The sequence below is a fragment of the Argentina silus genome, assembly GCF_951799395.1.
Source record: "Argentina silus genome assembly, chromosome: 18".
NCBI lineage: Eukaryota > Metazoa > Chordata > Actinopteri > Argentiniformes > Argentinidae > Argentina > Argentina silus.
In genome coordinates this window covers 10,971,516-10,988,270 of record NC_139672.1, presented here as the reverse complement: position 1 = coordinate 10,988,270, position 16,755 = coordinate 10,971,516, and the positions used below count along the sequence as shown (strand labels likewise).

At 44.7% G+C, this 16,755-nt stretch overlaps 2 protein-coding genes across 2 annotated transcripts in view; both read left to right on the top strand.

Moving 5' to 3' along the window:
- The window catches only part of LOC310819282 (adenylate cyclase type 1-like), a gene marked incomplete at both ends in the record, with an annotated part of 43,088 nt that extends 40,936 nt beyond the window's left edge, over positions 1–2,152 (top strand). Inside the window, 2 exons of the mRNA XM_083690525.1 lie at positions 945–1,069; positions 1,694–2,152. Coding sequence (XP_083546651.1) covers positions 945–1,069; positions 1,694–2,152 — 584 coding nt within the window. The remainder of the gene's footprint in view (positions 1–944; positions 1,070–1,693) is intronic.
- Positions 2,153–13,592: 11,440 nt separating this feature from the next.
- LOC310818645 (insulin-like growth factor-binding protein 1) lies at positions 13,593–15,247 on the top strand (the record flags this gene model as incomplete). The annotated part of the gene is made up of 4 exons (XM_083689641.1): positions 13,593–13,941; positions 14,182–14,330; positions 14,821–14,949; positions 15,122–15,247. The coding sequence occupies 4 exons, from the start codon at positions 13,593–13,595 to the stop codon at positions 15,245–15,247; spliced, it is 753 nt and encodes a 250-aa protein (XP_083545767.1).
- Positions 15,248–16,755: the final 1,508 nt, after the last annotated feature.

The following is a 16,755-nucleotide window of genomic DNA, read 5'->3' as shown; positions in this document are numbered from 1 at the left end:
TAAACAACATTAGCCTGGGCTACTTTGCATTGCGGATGTTTTAACTTGGCATAAGGCAGTTAGTTCAACCCAGGACAGGAATGGTTATTAATCAATGAATTCAAAATGGACAGCTGTGGATTTGTCTGCGTTTCAGGCTTGTGTAATATAAGCCTTTGATGAGTCGGCTTAATAGAAGTTTCTAAACCCATTGAACAAGCAAAGATGTGTTGAAGGAATATAGGAGTAGGCATTTTTGGGAAATCTAATTTGGTTGCGACATTGTTTCACACCTCAGTTCATAACAGCTGTTTTGTGTTTTCCCAGATGATGTTGAGCTGTGTGTTCCACTATCAGAAACTTCATATCATATTTAGAATCACCACATTTCTCACAGCGGAGATTGTGTTTCTGAGTGCGTTGCAAGAATCAACAGATGACAGTGTGTGTCAGAGTCCTACAGTGTCAGCATAATGAACCTCCATTCATTGTGTGCAAAACAATTCTGTTATACATTCAGCTACACATGGACAGAAATATGAATGAAAATACCACACAGCCTGATAACAATGTTGTCCAATTTTGGTCACATTGATTAGCATACTGATGTCATCTATAAATAAAGCATGTGTGCTTTTGATTTCCTGGGCAAAACAATGTAGCACCATTGGCTGTCCTCTACTCTGACAGCATGTCCCTTAAACCTAGGATGTGGAGGTGTAGCGTGTGGTGAAACGTAATGCTTCTGCCAGGGCTAGCTAGCAGGTGAGATTCAACCTTGAGCACTGCTGTCCAGAGGAGAATTAAAGCCGTGTTAAACACACTGCCGTTGTTAAAAAAAACAGAGGAAATGATGGTAAAACAAGTATGTTGCAAGATGGCTGTTAAGTGTGATGAGTGACGGTGAGTGACGGTGAGTGGCGGTGAGTGACGGTGAGTGTGGTGTTCCCGGGGTCCCTTTGCAGGTATAAACGTGGGTCCGGTGGTGGCCGGGGTGATCGGGGCCAGGAGGCCTCAGTACGACATCTGGGGGAACACGGTCAACGTGGCCAGCCGCATGGACAGCACCGGAGTCCCCGGCAAGATCCAGGTAGCTACATCATCATCATCATCATCATCACCATCACCATCATCATCATCATCATTAAATTTTTTACATTTTTGTTATTTAGCAGACGCTTTTATCCAAAGCAACTTATAGTACATTTGTATAAAGTAAGTAAATCATCTATACATCAGCCATCATGAGAAACAAATCTATTCTAGGACCAGGGGCCATTGGCAATCACAATGCTAGAGGAAGGAAGGATTATTATTATTATTATTATTTATTTTTTTATTATTAGTAACAGTAAAGGAACTGTACAGAGGGGTAGTGGGGGGTGAAGAGGTCTTTAGGAGTTATCATCATCATCATCATACCCAAAAGATAGAGACTCTGCATAGGCTAATGTAACATAGCTATCAGGTTCTAGTGGTGAGGTATCCCTGTCTGAGACATGGTAAACTCAAGTGCCGACCCTCTGGCTTTGAACATGCAATCTTGGCCTCAGGTACTGATGATGCTTGGATTTAGAAGTCACTCTCTCGTGATGAGGTTAGCTCTGCCTCTACATGTCAAATCAAACATCCTATGTGCCCCCCCCCTTCCCCCTTCGTCTGCCTCCCCCCCATCTCTCTTAACCTCCTCCCCCCTCTCTCCTCGCCACCTCAGGTGACGGAGGACGTTTACCGCACGCTGTGCTGCAACTATGACCTGGTGTGCCGCGGCAAGGTGAGTGTCAAGGGAAAGGGCGAGATGCTCACCTACTTCCTGGAGGGCAAGGTGCAGGGCGTGGGCACGGCCACCCACTCCTCCGTGGCGCGCTCCGCCAGCCTAGAGCGCCGGGCGCACTCGTGCGGCCGCGCCAGCAGCGTGAAGGCCAAGCCGGGCAGCTTCTCCTCGGTGGCCAGCTTCACCGTCCGCGCCAGCATGGGCACGGCCATCCAGACGGGCACTGGCACGGGCACCGCCGCCGCCGCCAACAGCATCAACATCAACAGCAGCAGCGGCAGCGGCGCCAGCCCGGCGTTGGCGTCGACGTCGATGATGCGCCTGGCCACGTCCCCTCGCGTGCCCATTCTGGGAGAGGAGGACGAGGAGGAGACGGAGGACGAAGGTGTGGCGGTGTAGGAGGTGGAGGAGGAGGAAGATGTGATGGAGGAGTGTGAAAAATCAATAAGCGCTGTAAACTCCAAGTGACAGGGGCTAGCTTATAAAATACTGTAGGACTGGCCCCTACCCCCACACGCCCCTACGAATGGTTGGATAATGGTACAGCCCAATCTGCAACGGAGAGGCTCTCATTCGTGGGAGCTAGCCGGCTCCTAAGGACTGGTCATATTTGGACAATCACACCAACGATGGCTGCATGTACAGTACAGTGCAAGCTTGACTGTTTATACTGTATGCGTGGGTTGTTATGAGTAGTGGCTAGTGGTTAGCCTCTCTATGGAACCACATACAATCAACTGAAAGACCCATGCCCAGGATCGGGACGTCACTTCAAAGTGTCAACACAAGCAGAAGTATGAGAGAGGAAGACAGCTAGTGTGTGTGTGTGTGTGTGTGTGTGTGTGTGTGCGTGCGTGCGCGTGTGCGTGTGCGTGTGTGTCTTCCCTCTGTATGTGCACAGTCCTAGAAGAGGGAAGAGGCACAATCCAGTATTATTGACAGTAAGACTGAGCATGGTATTGCTTTTGTATGTCTTTTTTTCTGAATATGCCAAGGATACATTTCATCCTTCACGGTGTAAAAAAAAAAGTCATATGGTTTCTACATACACTTTTGTCTATGTGTGTATGCATGCATGTGCGTATTCATGTGTGTGTGTGTGTGTGTATGCATGTGTGTGTTCAACTTTGAAATAATAGCACAAATACTTTTTTATACACTTCATGACTTTTCTCTGGCTCTGGAATGGCTTTTAAAACGTATCAAGTAGTGCATGAGCTCTTAGAGCTGACACTGTTATGAAAGATTGACTGGAGCCCTATTGGGTGAAAAACCAAAGCAATGAGTTCACTTGTGTTTTGAGTACATTGTCTCTCAAAACAGGGTCATAACTGCCAGTAAAGTATCAAGGTCTCCGGCTTTTTTAAGGAGCAGATAGTCGGCCAGGAGAGAAAACCCTCAACGTTTTTTTTGCACCCGGAATAAAAAAAAAAAACCTTCTTGTTTATCCTCAGGGTGTGTGGTTCACTGTATACGGTTTCTTTCAAGTGTCATGGATGCACACCAAAGTACGTCACTCAAGCCTGTGTTTTCAGAAAAACTACAGGATTATGTTAAGCCACATAATAGAAGAAATGTGACATATTTTTGGATGATATACAGTATAGGCCACCAGGAGCAACACAGACATAATTGTGTTTGCATCCATGACCTTGACGGACTCTCGTATTGACCAATGGTTGTTATTCGTCCATTGCTGATAAGGATTATGCGTGGGTGGGTGTCTGTGTGGGCCTGTGTTGGATATACGAGGCTTTGAAGAGAAAGTTGAGGTCGATACGGAAGGTAATGGGAGGCATGAGGGTAAAAGGAACATGCGCTGACCCACCGAGCAATGCCCTCTTCTGGGTCGGACGTCATACACAAGCTGCTATAGATCTCTGGTTAATGCCAAACCTGGAGTACTCACAAAGCCGTATAGACACATACAGTATGTTTTACAGACACACACCCACCCACACACAGACACACACACGTGCAAGCAATAATGCATGCACGGTTGCATACAGTACACACTCTCACCTCTCACCCACACACACACACACACACACACACACACACACACACACACAGACACACAGACACACACACACACACACACACACACACACACACACACACACACACACACACACACTCCCTCCCAACCTAGCACGTGAGCTACAAAAACATTGAGACAGACTGAATCTAGTGCTTTACAGTAGTACAGTACTTTAGAAAACCATGCACAAATAAGTAACTTTAATTAGTTTGGCTACTCTGACAGGCATATCAAGGTAATATTGTCAATCTTTATGAAGAATTTTCTGTTTTTCTGCAAATACCTCTTTAGTAGGTCTATAATCACAATGTTACCACTATCCACTGTATAGATTATCAGCCTGACCAGTAGATAATCAATTTCACTTGATCTGCAAAAATGTAAATACAGTACGTCAACTTCTTCAAGTTTTTGCCTTACTTATAAAGCTTACAGTGATTGAAACCTGCCTTTTTAGCCTATCACTTTGATATGCAGATGGTTCTTTTGTAAATAGCCTACAGCTGTATACTACTATGGTGTATCTTGTACAGTGTAAAGTTGGGTAACCTAAGATTTTGTAATAAATACATTATTGGTGTACAAAATTAAATTAAAGACTTGACTATCAAAGAGTTTGTGCGGATGTGGTTTGTGTGGAATGTGGGATATTAGCCTAGACTCCTCTGGAGTTTGGGAATGCTGAGTCATGGCCCTGAGGAGGTTATCCTTTCATAAGCAGTTGTTTTTCCAAAAAATAATTCCTGAAATCACCTCATCAAAGAGGATAGAGCTTAAGTTCTGCAAATCAGCAACTTTGTATTGATATTCGAATCATTCTAATTCCAAATATTTTGGCCTCAGAGACAAATTAATTGCCCTCAGTAGATAGCTGAACTTGACCCTCATCGTGCCTCGTTGAATCATGAATGCGCTGTCACGGTGACCACACATGACTGACAATGTGTTTTTTTTCACTCCCTTGACACTATTACAATAAAAACATACACCCTATACTTTGGCTAACCGAATGTCACTGACAAAGTCAAGTTGATTGAGACCCGGGTCTGTCTGTCTTTCAACAGATAAACCGAGGAATGTCACCATGCTCCAACATGGAACAGGAAACCCAATGTTATCCCAGCGTTGATGTGTAGTTTGCCAGGGACGACTCACTCAAACAGTGAAGTCAAACAGTAAAGTCAACAACGTTCCTGGCTTGCTCAACTATACTCCCCGAGTTCACCAAGTCTGTTGTGATGGTGTTCCCAAGTGAGGACACAGTATCAAACAAAGGAGGTCAATTGCTGTATGTGCTAAGCTACGGTATAATCAGAAGACACAACACAGTGTTGTGGGTCAGAGGCACTACCTCATGTTCAGAATGACCGCGTACGTAAACAAAACTGACAATAACAGAGTTAACAAAGAGCTTCATTGCAAAACATTTCACAGTGCCTATATAAATGTTCACCTTTTGTTACCGAAATACATTCAATTAGGATTTCTTCCCACTGATCTACACAGGATACTGGACACTTTCAAAGTGTAGACATAAAAAACAAATAGCAAATATTGACAAGAAATTTACAAAATAGCAAAGTATTAACAAAATAGCAACAACAAATTTCAAATTCACAAAAAAGAGCAGCAGAACAATACATCTTGTAGGCTGTGTGAGACTAAATGGAAATGAGGCTAGAGGCTGTGAAATGGTTGTGAGGCATGTACACTATAAATTACATTGTCAGTGCATTGTTTGTGTGACAGGGTGGGGGGGGGGGGGGGGGGGGGGGGGGTCAGTGAGAGGCAGGGGGCTTGGTTGTGAGCCCCACTGCCATTGGGAAGAAACTGTTCAGATTGTGCGAGGTTTTAGTCTTGATTGACCGGAACCTTTTGAAGTCTCTGGAAGAGGTTGTGAAGGATCAGGATGGGAGGGATCAGCGATGATCTTTCCTGCTCTCTTACTGGTCCTGGAGTGGAACAGGTCCAGCAGAGATGACAGGTTGCAGCCGATGACCTTCTCAGCTGACCGAATGATGCAAAGCTGCAATCTGCCTTTGTCCTTGGCAGTGGAGGCAGCGAACCAGACGGTGATTGATGAGCTGTGTAGAACTCAACTATTGAATCCACAAACATACTACAGTGTACATGTCCACCAGGAGAGGCTAGTGGAGGTAGAAATCGGAGGCCGGGCTCATTGTAATGCATGGAATAGAATGAGGAATGGTATCAAACACACCATTCCTTATTCCTTTCCAAGCAGTACAATGAGCCCGTCCTCCAATTTCTACCTCCATCAGTCTCCACTGATGTCCACTATGAGATTATCAATATCAATCTCAGGGATGTCTCTAATCCTTGTGGGTGTTAGATAATAACATTGACCTATAGCAAATCCGCTAGTGGTACTGAGTTTTCTACAGGAATAAATCAATGTATGAAGACAGACTAGAAAAGTCATGAGGTGGTGTTGACAGAAAGGATAATGATCATTCAAACAAAGCAGCTCTGCTTTTCTATGTATACAGTCCAGGGGAGGCTGATGGTGGTAGAAATCGGAGGATGGGGGCTCATTGTAATGCATGGAATGGAATGAGGAATGGTATCAAACTGGTTCATACCATTCCTTATTCCATTCCATTCATTACAATGAGCCCGTCCTCTGATTTCTACCTCAACCAGCCTCCCCTGATAAAGTAACTGATTATGAAAAATAGGTTGCAAGGGAAATTTGCTAAATTTGCTGAACAGAAATATGATTGATGAATAGTAGTGAATAGCATAATATAGTAAATGGGTCATATCATGTACTGCCTCTGTGCTGTCACTCATTGCCATGCAAACGTGGGTGTAATCGTTTGAACTAGTATAGACTGGTATTGTCCAAGGAGTCTCTCTGCACTCAACTGAACTCAAATCAGACGCATGACATGGATCCACTTACACACACACACACACACACACACACACACACACACACACACACACACACACACACACACACACACACACACACAGGATCTGATCAGAATCACTGACCAGCAACTGTTGTTGTTGTTGTTGTTGTTGTTGTGATGGCCTATGTGTCCTATTAGGCAATGTCTCAGACCAAGGAGGGATGGTATGTACGGTAAAAGCAGGCAAACTGCACAAACAATCCTCCCTCCGCTACCGAGTCAACGCCAAAAAGAACTGGGCCAATATCTACAACATTGACAGGAATACATAGACATTTGATAGTTTAATCAAACAGTTAAAAAATACAACTTTGGATTAAATTGATATTGACTCCCTAAGCAGAAGCTGGTTGCATCATCATTTTCAACATTTCACCTCACTGAATACACTGCTGTCTTGACAGGCAAGTATAGTATAAAAAATAATAATCTCCACAACCGTTTTTTAATTTATTCCTTATTTCTGTCCAGCACCTTATTATTGAATGTGCATATTTTGTTTCCAGATAAGGATAGTGTGCCTTCATTAAATCTTTCACAAACCACTTGCCATTTGCCCCCTATCTACTTTCTTTGGCCCTATCCTGGATTTGGGATTACCATCCCCGAGCCCACACACCTGCAAAGGGACTTTTTAATAGGGCTTCAATTAAAACAGAGGCTTCCTGCCAATATTTGCTCCCCTTTTATTCCTCGCATCCTCTTCCTCACTTCCTTCCTCACTTCCTTCTCTAAACGCATGGGAGGAGAGGATCCAAGGTTCCTCCCTTTAGATGTTCTCCTCCAATGCTTTTTAAGAAGCAAGTGAGAAGACAGGATGCAAAAAAGACTATTGGAATATCTCAAGGCAGGTAACTGACAATCAAGAGAATTACAAACTGGTGTGCAACCAGAGAGCATATACAACAAGAATTTCACTAACTTCAAGTTACTTACAGACTGTATAGCCTACATATAGAGGGAAATCAATATAGGGTCAAGTTATAACCATACATCATACGTAAGTATTTGTTGTCAACTAAAATATATAACTCTATCAACCATCTAGCTTTGGTCAAATGATTGGTGTCCCGTAACAGACCTGGGTTGAAATAGTATTTGAAACAATTTGACCACCTTCCACTCCAGGCAGGGTCAAGCAAACACAAATGTATTTCAAATACTTTTCGACCCAGGTCCGACCTGTGGTCTATATTGTATTCACTAAAACCACTGGTTGAATGAAACATTGGAGATGATGCAGCCAATGGAGACCATCGACGAGGAAGAGGAAGAGGAGGAGGAGGAGGAGGAGGAAGAGCCCCAACTAAAAGTGTCACGACCTGGCCGGCAATCCAGTTCACTGGACCAGAGTCGTAGTAGTGCCCAGGTAGTATTCATGTGAATGGGTAGGATGGGTCTGGAGTGAATCATGGATGTCAAATCTGTATATGTACTGCAGTGGAGGCTGGTGGAGGTAGAAATCGGAGGACTGAAGGTATGGAATGAGGAATAGTATCAAACGTGTGTCATTCCATTCCATGCATTACAATGAGCCCATCCTCCGATTTCTACCTTCACCAGCCTCCCCTGATATACTGTACCATCATAATATTAGAACTCATAGAACAGACATTCCCATTCAAATCAATGAAGGAGTGGGAAGAGGAGGAGGAGGAGAAAGAAGAAGAAGAAGAGGAGGAGGAGGAGGAGGAGGAAGAGGAGGAGCCCCAACTAAAAGTGTCACGACCTGGCCGGCAATCCAGTTCACTGGACCAGAGTCGTAGTAGTGCCCAGGTAGGATTCATGTGAATGGGTAGGATGGGTCTGGAGTGAATCATGGATGTCAAATCCATCTAGTATGTGAATTCATAGAACCATCTTCCCATTCAAATCAATGCAGGAGGAAGAGGAGGAAGAAGATGATGATGATGATGAGGAGGAGGAAAATCCCCAGCTAAAAGTGTCACGGCCTGGCCGAGGATCCAGTTCACGAGAGCAGAGTCGTAGTAGTGCCCAGGTAGGATTCATGTGAATGAGTAGAGTGGGTCTGGAGTGAATCATGGATGTCAAATCTGTATATGTACTGCAGTGGAGGCTGGTGGAGGTAGAAATCGGAGGACTGAAGGCATGGAATGGAATGAGGAATGGTATCAAACACGAAAGAGGAATGGTATCAAACGTGTGTTTGATACCATTCCTCATTCCATTCCATGCATTACAATGAGCCCATCCTCCGATTTCTACCTTCACCAGCCTCCCCTGATGCACTGTACCATCATAATATTAGAACTTATAGAACAGACATTCCTATTCAAATCAATGAAGGAGTGGGAAGAGGAGGAGGAGAAAGAAGAAGAAGAAGAGGAGGAGGAGGAGGAGGAGGAGGAGGAGGAAGAGCCCCAACTAAAGGTCTCACGGCCTGGCCGGCTATCCAGTTCACTGGACCAGAGTCGTAGTAGTGCCCAGGTAGGATTCATGTGAATGAGTAAGATGGGTCTGGAATAGATCATGGATGTCAAATCCACATATATACCATCATAGTCTGAATATGTATGTATTCTACTTCTACAGTATGTGCATCATATTGTTCTAAAATAGAATGTCACATTTCGACGGACGGAGATGAGGAATCTATTTGTGCCACATCCAACTATGCTCGAGACTACAGGGGACCTTGAGGATGATGTAGCCCCATCAGGGTGCACCCCTCCTAGGCAGCAGAGAGCAGAGGGAGTGATGGAGGAAGAGCATGGAGGTTGGGGAGAGGTTAGTAACCAGTTCAGTCATCAAACCTGGGTAGTATTTGTTTTCTTTCAAAGATGTGCTTGATTGAGCATGTCTCGTGCAATGGAAATGGAGTAGTCCAAAAACTGCAAGCCCCTCCCATCTGGAACTCCTGGCATCCTCAATCGACTGCTCAAAGTGTTTTGAAAGAGATCAAATACTATTTGAACACAGGTGTGCCGTTGATCCCATCAATTGACAAGTTTTTTTTATAAGTAAGTGGATTTATTTCAATCCACCCAAGGTATTTACGAAGAAGAAAGGGAAGCCGAAGCAGACATCTCGTAAGAGGAGGATGCTCTCCTCAGAGGGGAAGCCGACACCACAGAGGGGGAGTGGAAGGGGAAGGGGGAGTGGAAGGGGAAGGAGGAGAGGAAGAGGAGGACGCAGAAAGGTGCTCACTGCAGTCAGTACATACGAAAAGCAAAGCCAATGTAGGCTGACTCCAGATGTCTGGTCTTTAGCCAACTGCTATGACTATCGTTGTTGTTGCATGACAACTTCTATGACCTTCATTGTCATGGTGTGACAACTTTGTCAATTATCAGTGTCATGCGGTATGACAACAAAGAGTTGGCCAAAGCACATTGGTCAAGAGAACATGGAGCCAAGCTAAAGTCATTGTGGTCTGGACAAACTATATGTACTAAAATTGTATGGTACAACAAATCATTTTGATCTGATTCACTGATTATAATTCCCTAGGACAAAGCTTTCCCGGAATGGCTGGTGAATCTGATGAACAACATTGAGGAGGCTACAACATTTGAGCTGGTTATTGAGTAGGTTCCCCATGTCGGGTCTGATTGTGTTCCAGGTCATCAACATTGAAGTCAAGCTGCGCAGCAGATCAGGAAATCGGGAAATCATGTTGATGTGGTTCCTGAGATGCTAAACTCTTATCCAGGTGTAGTGAGATCTGATGTTCTGCACAGGGTGCAACTCCAATATAGGTGACCTGGAGCGCAACCTTTGTGACATGCTGATGCTCATTGAGCCATTGGCAATGAGTCATGACTCGACTACATGACTAATGATCACAACAACGACTTGTCCTCCTCAGCCAAATCATTCCATAACAAGGTCATATGTTAATGATTTTCCTATGGTGAGCAACATAAACGCTGTCTCATCAGTTCGAAGTATAGCTCCCAAATAAAGAATTACAAAGCCATGCCCCAATTGTGTTTGTCCATGACTTTTAATCAGAATGAAAATACAATATACTGTTACGTCTTGTCTTGTTCGTTAGTTTGTTTTTGTCTTTGTTTCATGTTATTCAATTTTTTATAGTTTATTTTTGTGTCTCTCACCTTATCTCTCGTTCCAGACACTTCACTACCTGCCCTTGTGTGTTTCCAGCCTGTGTGATTGTCTACCCCACCCTGATTGGATTCACCTGTTCCTCATCATCATCATTCCCTGTGTATTTAGTTGGTGTGTTTCCCCTGTTTCGTTGCCAGTTCGTCTTTGTCCCTTAGTGTCAAAACTTCCCAGCGATTTTCTTAGAGATTTCTTGTCTACCTGTTTTTTGTTATCATTGTTAGTTTTTCCGAGTTTGTCTTTTGCCTATTCCCTGTTGGATTATCCGCCTCCTATTTGACTGACTACACAAGTACTATACCCTGCCTTGCCTACTTCTTTTTGGATCTGCCTCCCTACTAATTGTCAGCCTGTGTACCAAACTCTTTTCTGGAATTAAAGGATTAGTCTTTTGGATTGGCTCTGTCTCACCTGTTTGACCCAGACTCTACCCCAAGGGCTCCCATCAACATTCTGCCATCTTCCTGTGTGGTGGGGGCTGTGACATGGGGTATTGAGGTAGAGGTCAGACAGGCGGGTGTTGATGTTCAAGCAGCGGAGGGCTGTCCCCCGAACCGGTTGTTTTTCCCTGTCTCCCATCGCTCTCAGGTGATCCACTGAGCCCACACCTCCCTCATCTCCTGTCACCCTGGAGTACGGAGGACTCTCTTTGTGATCAGGCAACGTTTCTGGTGGCCATCCATGGAGAGAGAGATTGGGGAGTATGTGGCTTCCTGTCCTGTGTGCGCCCGGAACAAGGTCTCCCGACGCCCGCCTCCCGATCTCCTGCGCCCGCTTCCTGTGCCTCATCACCCCTGGTCTGGCATCTCGCTGGACTTTGTCACGGGGTTACCCCTCGGGAGGTAACACCACCATCTTAACGGTGATGAACAGATTTTCCAAAATGGTACACTTCGTCCCCCAGTCTAAATTGCAGTCCGCCAAGGAGACGGCGGAGGCAATGTTATTTCATGTGTTCCGTATTCATAGTTTCCCTAGGGATGTGGTGTCAGACCGGGGGCCACAGTTCATCTCCCAGTTTTGGAGGGCCTTCTGTTCCCTCCTCGGTGCCACCGTCAGCCTCTCCTCTGGGTACCACCCCCAGTCCAATGGCCAGAGTGAGCGGCTCAACCAGGAGCTGGAGACCTGCCTGCGGTGCCTCCTTTCCCAGAATCCAGCCACCTGGAGTAAGCATCTCATGTGGGTTGAGTATGCTCACAACACCCTGCAGGGCTCTGCTTCCGGCCTCTCCCCCTTCCAGTGCGCCTACAGGTACCAGCCGCCATTGTTCCTGCACCTTGAGGCAGAGGTCAGCGTCCCATCTGCTCAGGTGTTTAATCGCCTGTGTTGCCGCATCTGGAGCTGGGCCCAGCAGGAGTTTGTATTTTACCTATTCCCTGTTGGATTATCCTATTTGACTGACTACCTGTGTACCATACCCTGCCTTGCCTACCCCTTTTTGGATATCTGCCTCCCTACTAAATGTCAACCTGTGTATCAAACTCTTTTCTGGAATTAAAGGATTATTCTTTTGGATTAAGCTTTTTGTCCCGAGTCATGTGATTGAGTCCTCTGCTTTGGTCTACAGCCATTACGTGTACTGTGCCTTTGAATCAAAGCTACGTAATCATCATCAACGATATGACACCATAAAAGGTTCTGTTAGTGTCACACACACTGACCACTTATTCAATCACAGTGCAGGAATAACAAGGGAGGGAGGAATAATAAGGGTTCTTGGGCTCCTGAGAGGATTTGATAGGTGGGAGCGATATGGTCGAAAGTCCCACTTGGCCTATTAGAGGGCAAGGTGGAGCTATTACCATATTCCTTACACCTATCCAATCCTCTCAGATCTACTCATTTGCATATGGGGGCTCGGGCTGATTTGATACTGAGTAATGGAGAGCTTGTGAGAATGTGGGAGGTGTCCAATGTTTACCGTAGACAAGTGACTTACTAATACTACACAGGGAAATGACCAATTACTGGGAGTATTCGCCAGACAAACATGTTATCATTCCAGCAGAGGAATCCACATGACAATGGTTACGCAATACCTACTGTAGGGGGAATGGTCTTGTTTGCTTGACTGACCAACAGATATGAGGAAGGACCTTCACTGAAGGGATCAAAGCAAATATGTTTATGAAACTACGATACAGTCAATTCACTGTCCATTTTATCAGTTATGTAAAGATATAGTTCACCCAAAGTACACAATTACATATGGACTTTGGGTAAGCCAACACTTGAACAAAAAATGTGCACCCTCAACTCACCAGACCATTTATCATCAGTCCATCATGAGGGTGTCCTCCACATAATACTTAAATTATGTCAATAAATGTCTTTGGATATCTTCATTGGTTGACGTCTTAGTATCTTAATTATTATGTGGATTATAGGATAGGCCTACAAGTAAAGATGAACTTCAAGTCGTCAAAAACACAAAGGATCGAGGTTGTTGTTGTTGCAGGGATGTACAATCACATAGAGTAAATATTGACGCCAACTCTAGTGAACCCCAGTCCACATCTAGCACTCCAACTAGAGGTCATCCAACCCCCTACAGCTGCTCTGTGAAAAATATACCATGCGTAAAACATTAACTGTTCTGGAGGTCATAACGCTGTATAAATACCGCCAGACTCTCTTCTTGGAAATCAGCTCAGAGGAAACCTACTTCCTACCTCAACTGACAGTTACTGTGCTTGTTGATAGTGCTCAAGAAGAAATTGAATTGCTCACAAAGAAATTGAACACTTCAATCTGAACCTGAAGACTCGAGATGTCTGGATTATATCCAAAGGTTACATTGGTGGCAGCATTGGTCGTTTTGGCTTTTTTGGCAGTGGCGATATCATCACCCGTGGTTGGGCCGGAGCCTATCCGCTGTGCCCCCTGTACCCAGGAGAAGCTCAACGAGTGTCCCGCCATCTCCCCGGACTGCAGACAGGTGCTGAGGGAACCGGGTTGCGGCTGTTGTCTGGCCTGTGCCCTGGAGAAGGGGGCGTCCTGCGGGGTGTACACAGCCCACTGCGCTCTAGGTTTGAGGTGTACCCCTAGACCTGGTGACCCCAGGCCTCTCCACTCTCTCACCAGAGGACAAGCCGTCTGCACTGAGGACGAGGGACAAGGTTAGCCATATTTATTCATTCATTGTTCATATGTGGATTCATTCCTTCATTCATTCCTTCATTTGTTAATTCTTTTATTCATTCATTCATTTGTTCATTCATTTAGTCATTTTCGGAACATACATGAACACATCCTAGACGTTCTATACCTTCTAGACTTTCTAACAATAAGGTTAAAATGTAACATTTTAATCCATGATAGCTACAGTATAGTCACCTGTTTTTTTTACACATCCACAGAAGACGCAGATGGAGTGCCTGACCAGAGCTCTCTGCATTACATCCTGGGCCTCCACACCAACACGCCCTCTGACCCCCGCGATGCCGCCGAGGCTCAGGAAAGCATCAAGGCCAAGGTCAACGCCATTCGCAAGAAACTGGTGGAACAGGTACGGAGAAAACATAACATCACTGTTATAGTTAGGTAGGAGAAAACATTAAATTACAGTTTGGGTTAGGTAGGACATAACACTATATAGCTATAGTTGGGTAGAACCTTGATTTAACCAGGTTGGTCAATTCCAAACAAATTATTATTAACAATCATGGCCTGGCAAAGGTCTTCAGACTGCATCTTTAAAGTCTCAAAACATAACATTACAGTAAAAGTGAGGTCTTCAGCACTTTCATTGGAGTCTTAAGCAGTTTACCTCCCAGCCACTAGAGGGACCTGTTGCCATTTCAAAAATCCCCAACAACAAGCAGATGTCTTGAAATAATATGTGCTTTCCTTCCTCATGACTACATTTGTGTTCACTTACTATGACCAAATCTGTTTTTAGTCAGATCATATTATATCCATGTATATTCTGTGTCGATCTTTGTGCGTGTAATTTATCAGTTACTCATTGCTCACTGTTTCTCTCCTCTCCTTTCTAGGGTCCCTGCCACATTGAGCTGCATGCCGCTCTCGACAGCATCGCCAGCTCCCAGCAAAAACTTGGAGAGAAGTTCACCACCTTCTACCTTCCCAACTGTGACAAGCATGGCTTCTACAAGGCCAAGCAAGTAAGGCTCGCTTCCATGGCTATTCAACAGAGAAGGGGTAGCAATTAGCTTAGCCTATAACATTAGCTTACCTCACTTGGGTACTGGAGATGCAGGGAAGTTGTCCATTCAATGACACTAATTCATGTACTTAACATAGTCCTCTACCTCTCTCTCTCTCCTCCTCTGTTAGTGTGAGTCGTCTCTAGTGGGACCGCCTGCTCGTTGTTGGTGTGTATCCTCCTGGAATGGGAAGAAGATCCCGGGATCAAATGATTTATTAGGGGACTCAGAGTGCCAGCAGGAGCTAACTCACTAAATCATGGGCACACACACACACATGCGCACATACACACACACACACACACACACACCCACACACACACACACGTGTACATATACTGCATCTCTTTTACTCAGCTTGAACACCACTAAACACACATATAGGTATCCGCAAACCCTAGACACATCCATCATATATACTGAGTTTCTTTTACAGACACATACAAAATACGCACTCATTCACATAAACACACAACATAAAATTTTATTTCCGAAAAAGAGAAATTACTCTTAATTTATTTACATGACGTACGTATCAAGCCTTATTTATTCCAAATGTGTATGTGCTTACTAGTATGAACCATTTGTAATTTTTAGATTATTTATATGTTTGCCTATTTTTTGATTGTAAATAGGGCAACACTGTATACATTTGTGTTTCTGACTAAATAACTCCATCGCTGAAGACCACAGGTCTCTGACTCTGCCAAACCCTGCTCAGGGTCCTCAGGATCTGTATTTCTTTTTTATTCATTCAAACGTCGGACCTGCACTGCGCTGCACCGGAAACAACACAGTCGCTCATTCATTCAACATGTTGACAGTGTCGGAATGTATTCTCATTGACTCTTCCTCAATGGGTATCGGGGAAATACTTAAAGTGCCACAAGCATGCATACAGTGGCTAGGCACAAACATATCAGGACTCATCCAAGCCAATGTCGGGTTTTGGGTGTTTTCTTCCCTTTTTTTTCTCTTACTTCTGCATGCATCTACCTCTCCCAGTCTCTGCAGGTCGTTTGGTTCTAGCAGGAGTTCACTGGGGCACTTCTCCAGCTCACTGCACACACAGTAGGCTACACCTCCTCATGTAAGGCCATTGTTATTGGTCTGAATGGACGATTTATCTCTTTTTGTTTTGACTTATATATATATATGCCATGATGAAATGTCTATATTTATTATAAATCAACGTTGTATACATGCTGCTGTTTGTTTGAAGGTCATGTACGTGTTTCTGACTGCTAGTTACCCCAAATGCTGCTATTACTTTTTTTTGTGTGGTTTGTTAGAATCATTTATGTGTTACTCTTGTGTAATTCTGTGAATGTGTCTTTAATAAATGTGATGACCAAAGTGTTTGATGGTTGTGAGCATGTTTCTGAAGGGTGTAGAACAAACAGGGTCGTGCCAAGCAACATATCACATACATGCATGCACACACATGCTTTGGCACACACACACACACACACACACACACACACACACACACACACAGTCCACTTTCTAATCAGAGTCTGTACAGCAATACCATCCTCCACACTACCTGTCTGGCGCAGGTCTGGACAGGTTAGCCTTTGACTGGGCCAATGGTGGTGAGAGGCAGAAATTGTAGGGTGGGAGAGGAGAGGGGCGGTTGGGGGATGTAAAGAGAAATAACCCCCCCCCCCCCCCCCCTGCGCACACACACACACACACACACACACACACACACACACACACACCACTGTCCCTCAGCAGATGGTGAAAGTGAAGAATTCCCGG